Source organism: Cervus elaphus, chromosome 18 (genome assembly GCF_910594005.1).
Source record: "Cervus elaphus chromosome 18, mCerEla1.1, whole genome shotgun sequence".
NCBI classification, from domain to species: Eukaryota; Metazoa; Chordata; class Mammalia; order Artiodactyla; family Cervidae; genus Cervus; species Cervus elaphus.
In genome coordinates, this window is record NC_057832.1 from 69,751,351 (window position 1) to 69,765,300 (window position 13,950).

The window sequence follows — 13,950 nt, forward strand, 5'->3', positions numbered from 1 at the left end:
AAGTGCCTTGTATTTTAAACTCAGAATTGGACGATTTTTCAGTTGTTAAAACTTGGGTAAATCACTAAATCCTTAGTCCACGGTTTCCTAATTCATACAGTTACTGTGTGAATTAAATATGATTAAATACGAAAACATTTGGTTAATTTTTTTAGCCTCGCAGGGGTGGCGGGGTGGGGGGGGGGTGGAGGTCGGGGTGAGGATTGAATCTGAGCCCTCAGCAGTTAAAGAGTGGGGTCCTAACCACTGGATTGTCAGTGAATTCCCTAAATGCGTGAACATTTTAAGCAGCAAACACAGTGCCAGGAATATAGAAAGGCTCCTTGGGGGGAAAAAAAAATCTTACAAACCAGCAAATTAATAAGAACATTTACTGAATTTAAGTGACAAGATGAATAATGCTGTCAGTAACTGGTTTAGACCTGCAAAATAGGGAAATTAACCTGGGCTGGAGAACCGTGTGGGGCTTGGAACGTAACGGAATTTAAAGAGGCTGGCAAAAACGGATGAAAACGCTACAAGAGGGCTTTAGGGTATGAGTAAAGGGGTAGTTACTAATCATATTGAAGACCTCACTTGGAATGACTGGAGAGGAAGATCTGTGTTCGGGGACGTGGGAAATTGAAGTTGAAAAGGTAGATGAGGCAGGCTACTAAAGGTGCCAATAAACAAGCCAAGGAGTTTAACTTTTATTTATGGGCTAATGGGAGTCCTGAGCATTTCTGAGCGGTGTGGCATCCGGGAAATTAACCGAGCCACAGGGCGTCTAGACCAGATCCGGGGAAAGGGGTTTAGGGAGTTGGATCCGTCGGGAAACAGATGGGACGTGAGGCGGTGTGGGCTCCGGCCTCAGGGCCGGGAGCAGAGGACATGACAAGCGCCAAGGTCCCTGTGCATCTTTGCCAGTCGCTATGGCGTCGTGTATGGCTCTGCAGAGACTTTGGGTTTCTCCTTTTTAAGTGGCCCCGGGTGGTTTCTGGTTCAGAAAGGTGAGAGTGCTGAGCACAGCTCCGCGCTCACCTGCTGAGGAATTCTGAGCAACCTGGTTTGGGACACAATTTCACTTCAGAATAGATGGATAAACTCTGTCCTCAAAGGGGACAACGCGGAATTCGCATTCAACCTGAGGCTGTGCGGTTAGACTCACCTGGCTCACGCCAGCTCTGCCACCTGCTGCCTGCAGCCTCGGGCCACTGCTTCGGTGTAGGAGATGGACTCTAGGTGTCCCATACCAGCCAAGGGTTCCAAGGAGGCGAGGAGAGACGCTCCTAGTAAGTGCCAGGCGCGTCACAGACTCTGGCTTCCTTCCCTCGCTTCCCCCCCCCCCCCCCCACAGTTACTTTTTAACATTGAGATCTTTCTTGTTAATAACCTTGAAACAGACAACCTTTTGGCAAAAACAAAGCTAAGGCTAAACTCGAAGAAAGGAATTAAAACGAAGAAAGTTCTTCAGTCTTGTCCGCTAGCAAGATATGACAGCTGAGCCGCGCACGGGAGAGAATGCGCGGGGAAACGCGCGTGGAGACGTGCGTGGGGCGCTGAGCAGCCCGCTCACCACAGAATGGACACGTGGGGGCGCACGTGGGAGGGCCCGCGAGGGGCGGTGCTAAGGACCTGCGCACGTGGGGCTGCACGCGTGGTAGCGCACGCGGGAGGTTGCGCGTGGTGCTCTGGATAAGCGCGCCTGGGACTGAACGCGTGGGCGGCGCACGTGGCAGGGTGCTCGGGATAAGCGCACGTGGGGCTGTTCGCACGAGCCGCGCACGAGCGGCGCCAGGCAGCCTGGGTTTTGTTTCGCGGTCGCCTTGACGACCGGGCAGCCTGCAACGGCGCTGCGGCGAGTCGTTGAGGCTGTGAGCCGAGCCAGGCCCTCTTGCGGACCTCCCTGACTTGGCCGGGCCGGCGCCGGAGAGAGTACCAGCCCCATCCGAACGGGGACTATGAGAAAATGGTCGGGCAAACGAGGAATAAGCTCAGAGGTGCGGCTTCAGAGCCGTCGCACTCTCTCCGCTCCACGCAGTCTAGGCGGCGGCGCCGCGCCACAGGAGCTGGGGAGCCGGAGTTGGAGGAGGAGCCGAAGGAGGAGGTGAAAAGGCCGGAGCCGCCTTTGCCCACACGCAGGGGGAACCTGCCAGGGGGCGCCCGGGAGTATTCGCCGCGGAGGATCCGAAACCTGAAAACCCAGAATTGCGTGCCAGTGGAGATGGTCACAAGGACCGATCTTCTGAATGGCCGCTTTCAGTTTCTCCGCGCTTTTCTGGAACAGCTCTGGGACAAGGCGCAACTATTGCAAAGACGTCAGGTCTCGGGCAAGGGGGCCTTCGGCATAGGTGAGCGGAACCGACCGAGGAAAGCCCCTTGCAGGAGCGCTGACAGCTCCGGGACCAGCACTCCCGCGCGGCCAGGCTCACAATGGAGAGAGCCGTGGACCCTCTTGAGCCTAGGGTTGGAAGTTGTTTCCGTGAATCTTGAATATCAGTTTAACAAGCAAGTCTGGCAGCAATAATGGCGAGTTCCAATATCCGGAAAATCGCTGACAAGAATTCCGAGCCCCCTTAGTTCTTATTTTATTTTATTTTTCTTAGTTCTTATTTTAAAACATTTTCAAGGGTTTGCAGGCACAGTGATAACTTCATGTGTCACCAACAAAATGTCATCTTAAGGCAGCCATTTATCCCTAGTGAAAATGATAGGGTAGCTTAAGGGGAGGGGGATGTCAGACTTTATATTTTTCTGCACCTTGAATGAAGCAAAATAATGTGTTGGTTTTAATGAGTTGAGAATCTTTCACAGGAGAAATAGGATCAAATTAGGCAATACATTTACCCATGTTGGTATCTATTTACTTTCCTACTGCTGAGGAGCTTGGTGCCTAAATTGCCTTCTTATTTAAGCCCTTGGAAGATTTTTCTTTATTTGCATTTCTAATTTTTGAAGATGTAAATTTTGCTGTTTCATTAAGATCAGTTTTGAGCCTAGTCCTTGCTCAGACTGGCCGCTGTTATACATTGAAACACAGATAGATGTCTCCTAATGTAAGCTGTGATTTCTTTTCCATCATAAGTTGATTGCTGATATTAAAGTAGAATGGATCTCCACATTTGGAGCATGTAGACAATACTTGAGAAATAATAGATAGGGGTTCATATTTAGATTTTGTCAGATGTCTAGTTACAGAAAGTGTAGGATTTTAATTGTGACCAAAAAAGGGTAATATTTGGATGTGTGGAGCAGAGAACAAGTATTAGAGGCCTATAGAACAGCATAATCAGAGCTATAGAAGTAAGTACATATGAAATAAAAGTAAGGTTACAAAAAGAGAACGTAGAGTGTTCAAAAGATTGGTTGGGACCAGCCGTGGGGAGTCTAATTCAAGTTTACATTTAAGGCATTTGAACTTCATTCAGCAGGGTGGCACTGATGGATTCATTTTTTTAGGAATATAATTTTTTTTTTTTTAACGAGGTGAAATACATATAACATAAAATTAACCATTTTTAAAGTGAACAATTTTGTGATTTAGTACGTTCTTGATGTTGACATTGACATAAATAGAGTGACATGATCAGAAGTGTGCTTCAGAGAGATTAATTTGACAGCAGTGTGTAAAATGGACTGGATGTGGACTGAGGTAGAAAAAAACAGTTGAATGCTAAAATCCAGACAATAGCGGTCTTTTTAATATTTATTTTATTTTTTGGTGGTAATAAGTCTTTGTTGTTGCATGTGGACTTTCTCTAGTTGGGGTGCACTGGCTTCTCTTGTTGGGGATCACAGGCTTTAGGCACCCGGGCTTCGGTAGTTGGTACATGTTGGCTCAGTAGTTACAGCTTCCAAGCTCTAGAGCACAGGCTCAATAGTTATGGTGCTCAGGCTTAGTTGCTCTGCAGTGGCATGTGGGATCCTCTGGGACCAGGGATCAAACTGGTGTCCCTGCATTGCAGAGTGGACTCTTAACCACTGGACCAGGGAAGCCCCAGACAGTAGTGGTCTTAATGAAGGGAAGCGAAAGTAGGAATGGAGAAGAGAAGTCAGAGGTGAAAGTTGATGGAAACATGTTGAGAGCAACTGGGTAGGAGATGAGGCAGAAGAGGAAAGGAATGTGATGAGAGGAAGGGAACATTTGGTCAGGCATGAGGATTGTAGATTTGGGAATTATTCATGTAGAAGTGAGTCGAAACATTAACATTGAGTGAGATTTCCAAGATAGAAAAGAGAGCAAAGTAAAGATACTTGGGAAAACCCCTGCATACTTTAAGAGAGAAGAGAAAAGAGAAAAACCAGATAGAGAAGCATATAAAAACAAAATGGTCAGAAAATGGAAGAACTGGCAGAGTTGGTATGATGGGACTTGATAGAGAAAGAAATCTAAGGATCTGGTGAAATGCTACAGAGAGATTGAAAAGCAGGAGAATTGAAAGAGACTGTTGACGTTGATAACTGAAGGGTCATTAGTCATTTAGAAGAGTTACAGGAACTTTAAAGATGTTGGCTGATTATCTTGTCAGACATGGCAGGGGATGGAGAAGAGAATATTTCGTAGTTGGAAGGTCTACTATATCAAGAGAAGTATTTTAAGGCCTGGGAATATTAAAGGCTGAAGGGGAAGGACCAAGGAGAGAGGGTGAGATTGAGGTTCGAAGAGAGTGAATACTTGATGGTGCAGTCTTGGAATAATTGGGAAGGATGGAGCTAAAGGCATGAATTTGAGAAGCTATCAGTAGAAAAGAGAAGAGATGCTTCCTCTTCTGAGATGGTAGAGAACAGAGAAGCAAAGATCACTATATAGAGAAATGTTGAAATGAATATAAGAGATGTTGAGAGTGCTTGTGTCAAATGGTCTTTGTGCCAGTAAGGTATAAGGTTGGGTCACTTTCAGAGGTGAAATTGACAGAGGCAGGATACAGGACACAAGCTTTTAATCACAACTTTAGAAGGAGCTGTGATAAGCCCTTCTTTGCATTTACAGTATTGACAAATTACACCTTACAGTTTTGTTGGGTATGGAACGTGGGTTAAGGGGAGGGAGTGGGAGACACTAATATTTTGAAGATTTTGGAAAGCTAGATGGACTTAGTAGGATATTTGATTTTTTTCTTGAATATTATTTTTAAGAGTAATTGCCTTGAGAATAAGAAAGAGGATACAAATATAGTTGAGTAGGACATTGTCTATCTTAGAGTTAATGAAACCTTATCAGAGTTGAGAGGAAAGGTATAGGTTTAATTTTAAAGTGGTTCATAGTATTACGTATGTATTAGATGAAAAGTTAACATATGTAGTGAGTATATACTTTTTCTGTAAAGACCCAAGTAGTAAAAATTTTAAACTTCAGGCCACATATAGTCTGTGTTATTTATTCTTCCTTCCTATTTTTTTTTACAACCCTTAAAAAAATTAACAACCATTTTTAGCTTGCAGACAAAACAGACCAGACAGACCATAGACCATAGTTTGCTGATTGTGACATAAATCTAGACATCTGAGAAATATTGAAGAGTGGTAGGACTGAGCTCAGGATGGTGAGAATATGGAAAAAGAGCTGGAGAAGCATGATTGGGAGCTTCCAACATTGCAGTGTTTGTTTTAAAAGTTATTAAGTAGTCATTTTAAAGGCATATTATAATAAAGCAACTTTTAATGACTTTTTCCTTTTTTTCTTTTTCCAGCTGCCTTTGTGGCAATTTTGCACTGGTAAGATTAGTTTCAATTTGATATAAATAAAAACATTTGGATAATAAAAATTAGTATTACTGTTTGTATATATAAAATAATAACTGTTTGCTATGTGTATAGAATATCTATATGTTTACCAGTTAACATATGTGTGTGTGTGTGTGTGTATAAAACTTTTTAAAAACCTCATGTGTGAAATATTTATAAATGAATGCATTATGGGAATAGTAATTTATGAATTAAAATAGTTTTGCTTTACTAAAAAGTTCACCACTGTATTTCCTAAATATCTAGCTTTTGTAGTGTAATTTTCATGTTTATTTCATGTGAAAAATGTCCTCATTTTATAGTAATTGAGAATTGTTAGTGACATAAGGGAGCAGGAAATGGCAACCCACTCCAGTATTCTTGCCTGGAGAATCCCGTGGACAGAGGAGCCTGGTGGGCTGCTGTCCATGGGGTCGAACAGAGTCAGACACGACTGAAGCGACTTAGCATGTATGCATGCATTGGAGAAGGAAATGGCAACCCACTCCAGTATTCTTGCCTGGAGAATCCCAGGGACAGAGGAGCCTGGTGGGCTGCTGTCCATGGGGTCGAACAGAGTCGAAGCGACTTAGCAGCAGCAGCAGTGGCAGTGACAGAAACTGAGGGTTTCTGTAAAGTTTTAGTAGCACCCGTCAATTGTAAATCAGGTAGAAATGAAGATAAACACCTGTAATGGTAATACAGAATTAAATGAGCCTTTCAGTGTGCATACACATACACATTATTTTACATAAATGATATATTTGTAAAAAATGTATGTAAAATAATTTTCCTCTGACATATCTTCATTCCTACCTGAGCGCAAGGATTTCTGCTCTTGGAAAGAAGGGGATATGCCCCGCATCCTGTTGGGACAGTGCTTTTCTGACCATTATTCTGCACGGAGATCTTGATGTTGTTAATAGAACTAAGACTGTAATGGTAAGAAATATTTTCTACAGCTTGTGATACCCTGGTATATGTCCTAGGTGTAAATGAAGGTGAGTGGAAGACAGGGTTGCTATATGGAATTTTGTTTTATTTTCTACTTCACTGGAAAGCATCTACTATATAATTGAAGGATAGTGAATTGCTGACTACAATTTTACTTGTCACATATGCTCCTATTTCAGTACCTACAGCTGGGTTTTGTTTTTTTTTTTTAAGTTGTACTGATGAAACATATTTAGTACAATCCTGTTTTCTTTGGCACTTTATGTAGTGTTCTACTTATTTAAAAACTGATTTAACTTAAAATAATTTTATTTAAAATTATATTCTAAATCTTTTCAGCAGTTAGAGACATTTCCCAAACCTGATACATTAGAAACACTTGTAAAACATAACAGATAAACAGTTCTGATTTAGATATCTGGAGTGGGAAGAATGATGGAGAAATCTACAAGAGTTTTAGATCTACAATTGTTCAGTCTCCCAGTCATGTCCGACTCTTTGCGACCCCATGGACTGCAACTTGCCAGGCCTCCCTGCTCCAGTGGATCATGTTTTGTCAGAACTCTCCACTATGATCCATCCATCTTGGGTGACTGTACACGGCATGGCTTATAGCTTCATTGAGTTATGCAAGCCCTTTCACCATGACAAGGCAGTGATCCATGAAGGGGAGATATACAATTATCTGTGTTATAGTGCTGGATTATAAATGCCTAAAAATATACAAATTGGCAAATTATAAAGTTATCTCAATATTTATTGTAAAAATTTATTCTTTGTTCTTCTTATGGTTTTTATACTTTGTTTATAATAGTTTAGCCCTGTTTTTGAAACATGTTGTTTTTCTTCTAGGGTACATTTGATAACACTTTTTGAAAATGATCGTCATTTTTCTCACCTCTCAGCCTTAGAACGGGAGATGACTTTTCGCACTGAAATGGTTAGGTTCTTTCTTCTAATGAATTCATTTGTAGTTTAAGAATAGTAAGGTGCAAATTTATTAGAATCTGAAATGAATTTTGGTGAATTTCACTGTTTCTCACATTATTGTAGGTTTATTTTATTTTTGCTGTTTTTAAAAAGAATTTTATTGGGATATAGTTGACTTACAATGTTGTGTTAGTTTCAGGTGTATAGCACACTGATTCAGTTATACATATACATATTTTCATTCTTTTTCAGATTCTTTACTTCTGTAGATTATTATAGAATATTGAATAGAGTTCTCTGTGCTGTATAATAGGTCCTTGTTGGTTATCTATTTTATGTACAGTAATGTGTGTATGTTAATCCCAAGCTCCTAATTTATCTCTCCCTGTCCTTCACCCACATTTCCCTTTTGGTAACTGTAGGTTTGTTTTTGAAATCTGGCCTATAAGTTTATTATTTAAATAAAAAATGTTTTAGTCCTCACTTTGTAAGCAATAGTACAATCAAAATGGATTAAAGACCTAAATGTAAGACCTGAAACCGTAAATCTCCCAGAAGAGAACATAGGCAGAACACGGTTTGACATAAATTGTAGCAGTGTTTTTTTGGATCTGTCTCCTAAGGCAAAATAAATGAAAGCAGAAATAAATAAATAGAGCCTAGTTAAACCTGAAAGCTTTTGGGGAGCTGAAGAAACCATTCTCAAAACTAAAAGACAACCTACTGAATGGGAGAAAATACTTGTAAATGCTATGACTGATAAGTGGTTAATATCCAAAATACATAAACAGCTCATACAACTCAATATAAAAAAAATTTTGAAAAATTGACAGAAGATGTGAATAAACTTTTTCCAAAGAAGACATACAGATGGCAAACAGGCACATAAAAAGATGCTCAACATCACAAATTGTTAGAGAAGTGCAAGTCAAAACCTCAATGAGATATCACCTCACACTGGTCAGAATGGCTACCATTGCAATGTCTACAAATAACAAATGTTGATGAAATTTTGGAAGAAAGGAAACTCTCCTACCCTGTTGATGGGAATGTAAATCGGTACAGCCACTGTGGAAAACAGTGTACAGGCTTCTCTAAAAACTAAAAATAGAACTACCATATGATCCGACAATTCCCTTCTATTTTGCTACTCATTTTGATATATGGAATCTAAAAAATATATACAACAGAAAAGTGTTTCAGGATTCTATTGTCACATTCTCTTCCTTTTCTAAAGGCAGACTTCTTTATAAGATAGTAAAGATCAATTATAATAGCAGTGAAAAGGAAAACAAAGACAGAGTTTTAAGAAGTGTTACAGACCTATCAGAATTATTGGAAATTGCTTTCTTCTCAGGTTGAGTTGGCCAGTTTTAGCTGGCTCTTTAAATTTTGTTTTTAAGCTCTCTTGATTTCCAGATAATCACTTTTTCTGTTCTTTTGACACCGAATCTGTAAAATGGATAATGTAATCTACTGTATTTTACATAATTGTTGTGGGGATTAAATGGGATAAAGAATGCCAGAATTGCAGAAATTTACAATTAAGAGAAGCCAGGACTGTCCAGATGAGCTAATTAGGGGCCAAGAAAAGAGCTGACATTGGCTCTTTTATTTGCCTTTAATTGTGACTAAATTAGAAATTTTAATTAAAGAATAAAAATTAGCAAAATTTACCATTTCAATTATTTCTAAGTATATCGTTCTGTGGCATTAAACACACTTAATGTTGTGCAACCATTAACCCTCATCCATCTCCAGAACTTTATTATCCCAAACAGACTGTACCTGTTAAGCAGGTGACTCCCCACTCCCACTGCTTTCTCACCTAGCTCCTTAGTCACCTCTATTCTACTCCTGTCTATAAATGTGCCTCGTCTAGGTGTCTTAGCCATTGCTTTATAAATCTCTCACCATATGGCCACTTAAAAGCTTTGAAGAGTTGGACATGTTAGCATTTGTATGGCATTTGAATTTTTAATATCTTATAGGTGTTATTTCCAAAGAGAGGATATAAAATATTATTTAATAAAGAGTTGGTGATGGACAGGGAGGCCTGGCGTGCTGCACTTCATGGGGTCGCAAAGAGTCGGACACGACTGAGCGACTGAACTGAACTGACCTGTAGCTCTGTCGGCGTCTGGGCTTCAATGACAGATCACTAGATTCAGATAGCAGTTCTATGCTTTGTTGTATAATGATGAGTAAGGTGTCTGATTCTCAGTCTCATCTGTTAATTAGAAATAATGCCAGCCTTCCAGGATTTTATTGAAAATGAAGAAAGAGGAAGTGAATGAAACACACAGCACAGTACCATACACAAAAATAATAAGTTAATAATAAAAGTGTGTATGTTTTCTGTTAGTACAGACATGCATATTAAACATCTTCTTGTTGTATTGGCTTGTTTCTCTCATAAGCAAAAAGGAAAGATCCTTATATGAACTTGCTCTATTGATACTAATTAAAATTATGAAGAAGTGCCATTTCAGATATTAGCTAAAACAAATCTTTAATTTTAATAGTCACTACTGTTGCTTAATCTGTAAAAAAATAAAGTACCTTATAGTTGTATGAAGCCAGAATGAGTATAGAGTTGAAGGTTACTTTTAATGATTTTGAGAGGAACCTATATTACAAACTATGTGGCCCTTTATTTTTTTAGGAAAGAAAGCAGGAAATTGACGAGCAAGTAATATGAAACAGCATACTTTTGTTAATCTTTGAATTTTAAATAGCAATTTTACTAGCCTAATAAAATAATTTCACATGCTGTACTAATGCACTAGAATAACCCCTCTTTCAGGACACATTTCTGTCACGAACAGTAGCTCACATTTAGTTAGCTTTCACTTTGTGCAGAGCCAGTCAATGGAACCGGAAAGGAAAAGGAAAGCATGAAGTGCCATCTGATGCTCTTGTGACCATCATACATTATTTCTAAAGAGTTGGAGAAATATAAGTAATTATGCAAAGTTGTACACGTACAATGACACAAAGTCATACCTATGCCAGAATTATCAGATCTCAGCCTCTAGGTGTCTCACAATACGGGGGTAAAATCAGGCTTGGTAGAATTAAAAATGTGTTGGTTTCTTATTATAAGCTGCTATTAGAAAAATTCCTTAAAACGTTGAATCATCCCTTTAACTCTTTTTCAAACCTATGGAAAATATGAAAGAATAGTATAGTGATGACCTGAAAAGGTATGCATTTGTTTGCATTCAAGAATGCAATAGTAAGTAGAAATTAGGAAGTATTATTATCGATCTTTTTTTCCTTTTCAGAATCAATTGTCTAAAAAGAGTTAGAAAAATAAGTATTTTAAAAATTAACTTACGTTGACAATTTATACTTTTTAAAAGGGACTTTATTATTCCTACTTCAAGACCATTGTTGAAGCACCTTCATTTTTGCAAGGACTATGGATGATTATGAATGACAGGCTCACTGAATATCCCCTTGTAATTAATACAGTGAAACGCTTCCATCTTTATCCAGAGGTAAGCAATGTTTTGGGACAAATGTTTGTAGTGGGATTTCTTCTTTTATCAGATAGAACTTATAAGCACAATGATGATGTTATAGGAAGGAAGGGATCTATAAAGTTTACTGATTGTTGTGTGTGTCCTTATAGTTGAGCACCGCATCAAAAGTTCCTTTCCTCAATCAAAAAGCCCAGAAATTATTCTCACATGAACTTAAAGAATAGAACCTTCAGTTAAGTTCAGTTCAGTCACTCAGTCGTGCCTGACTCTTTGTGACCCCATGAATTGCTGCATGCCAGGCCTCCCTGTCCATCACAAACTCCCGGAGTTTACTCAAACACATGTCCATCGAGTTGGTGATGCCATCCAGCCATCTCATCCTCTGTTGTGCCCTTCTCCTCCTGCCCCCAATCCTTCCCAGCATCAGGGTCTTTTCCAAAGAGTCAACTCTTCCCATCAGGTGGCCAAAGTATTGGAGTTTCAGCTTCAGCATCAGTCCTTCCAATGAACACCCAGGACTGATCTCCTTTAGGATAGACTGGTTGGATCTCCTTGCAGTCCAAGGGACTCTCAAGAGTCTTCTCCAACACCACAGTTCAAAAGCATCAATTCTTCGGCGCTCAGCTTTCTTCACAGTCCAGCTCTCACATCCATACATGACCACTGGAAAAACCATAGCCTTGACTAGACGGACTTTTGTTGGCAAAGCAATGTCTCTGCTTTTTAATATGCTATCTAGGTTGGTCATCACTTTCCTTCCAAGGAGTAAGCGTCTTTTAATTTCATGGCTGCAGTCACCATCTGCAGTGATTTTGGAGTTCAAAAAATAAAGTCTGACACTGTTTCCACTGTTTCCCCATCTATTTCCCATGAAGTGATGGGACCAGATGCCATGATCTTAGTTTTCTGAATGTTGAGGTTTAAGTCAACTTTTTCACTCTCCTCTTTCACTTTCATCAAGAGGCTTTTTAGTTCCCCTTCACTTTCTGCCATAAGGGTGGTGTCATCTGCATATCTGAGCTTATTGATATTTCTCCCAGCAATCTTGATTCCAGCTTGTGCTTCATCTAGCCCAGCGTTTCTCATGATGTACTCTGCATGTAAGTTAAATAAGCAGGGTGACAATATACAGCCTTGATGTACTCCTTTTCCTATTTGGAACCAGTCTGTTGTTCCATGTCCAGTTCTAACTGTTGGTTCCTGACCTGCATATAGGTTTCTCAAGAGGCAGGTCAGGTGGTCTGGTATTCCCATCTATTTCAGAATTTTCCACAGTTTATTAGTATGGCAATAGTAGCCAGTGTAATAGACAAGCCAGATGGGAAGGAGCCACAGATTCACCAATGGAGATGGTTCATAGGTTATCACATTTGTGGGTATAGGGTTGTTCATTATTCCTTTTGTTGTGTTGGTTGTTTAGTTGCTCAGTCAGGTCCAACTCTTTTGAAACCCCGTGGACTATAGCCCGCCAGACTCCTCTGTCCATGAGATTTTCCAGGCCAGAATACCTAAATGGGTTGGCATTTCCTTCTCCAGGGAATCTTCCTGACCCAGGGATCAAACCCATGTCTCCTGTATTGGCAGGTGGATTCTTTACCACTGAGCTACCAGGGAAGCCCCATTATTCCTTTACTATCCTTTTTAATGTCTGAGATCTATAAGGATGACCCCTCTTCCATTTCTGATATTAGTAATTTGTGTTCGTTCTCTTTTTTCTTAGCCTGGCTGTAGGCTTATTGATTTTATTAATGCCCTGTTGTTAGACGCAGGCACATTGAGGATTGCCATGTCTCCTTTTAGAACTGACCCCTTTATCATTATGTAATACCACTTTTAAAGCCCTGATAACTTTTCATGAAGTTTTGTTCTGTCTGAAATTAGTACAGCTACTCTGACTTTCTTTTAATTAGTTTTTGCATAGTATATCTTACTTTATTCATTTGCTCTTTTTAAAACGTATTTATTTTTGACTGCGCTGGATCTTGTTGCTCTGCAAGGGCTTTCTCCAGTTGGGGCAAGTGGGGCTACTCTTGTTTGTGGTACACAGGCTTCTCATTACGGTGGCTTCTCTTGTTGCCGAGGATGGGCTCTAGGGTGCATGGGCTTTGGTAGTTTTGGCTCACAGGCTTAGTTGCTCCGTAGCACATGGAATCTTACCCAGCCAGGGATGGAACCCATGTTCCCTGCGTTGGCAGGCGGATTCTTCACTACTGGACCACCAGGGAAGTCCTCTTCATTTACTCTTAATCTATATGTGTCTTTATATTTAAAGTTAGTTTAGACAAAGTATGTTTGAGTCTTGATTTTCTGATTTACTCTGATAATCTGTCTCTTGATTGGTGCATTTAGATCATTGATGTTCTAAGTAATTATTGACATAGATTGATATCAACTATGTTTGTTGCTACAATATTTTATATTTGTTGCCCTTGTTTTTTGTTCCTATTTTGAGTCCACTCTGTTCATGCCTTTTGTGGTTCTAACTGAGCATTTTATATTATTTCATTTTCTCTTTCTTACTATATTAGTTATAATTCTGTTTTTTTAAACTTTTCTTTGTGGTTGACCTAGAGATTGCAGTATACATTTAAAATGAATCCAAGATCACTTTCAGATAACACTAAACCACTTTCAGGGCAGTGTGTGTGTGTGTGTGTGTGTGTGTGTGTGTGTGTGTGTGTGTGTGAGGACCTTATAATAACAAAATAATTCTAATTCCTCCCTTCCAACCCTGAATCATTGCTGTCATTTATGTTTATTATACATAAGTTTAAGTACATGCACAACCATGCATAAATGAATACACTGTTGCTATTATAATTTTGAACAAAGTTATACTTTAGATCAATTAAGAGTAAGAAAAAGAAAAGTTTTT

The 13,950-nt window shown here is 39.8% G+C and overlaps 1 protein-coding gene across 1 annotated transcript in view; it reads left to right on the top strand.

Annotated features, from left to right (window-relative positions):
- The first annotated feature begins 1,803 nt into the window (after positions 1 to 1,803).
- DPY19L2 (dpy-19 like 2) overlaps positions 1,804 to 13,950 on the top strand; it is an 83,862-nt gene continuing 71,715 nt past the window's right edge. The window contains exons 1-4 of the mRNA XM_043872443.1: positions 1,804 to 2,330; positions 5,670 to 5,694; positions 7,510 to 7,597; positions 10,953 to 11,090. Of these exons, the coding sequence (XP_043728378.1) occupies positions 1,949 to 2,330; positions 5,670 to 5,694; positions 7,510 to 7,597; positions 10,953 to 11,090 (633 nt within the window). The 5' untranslated portion in view covers positions 1,804 to 1,948. The remainder of the gene's footprint in view (positions 2,331 to 5,669; positions 5,695 to 7,509; positions 7,598 to 10,952; positions 11,091 to 13,950) is intronic.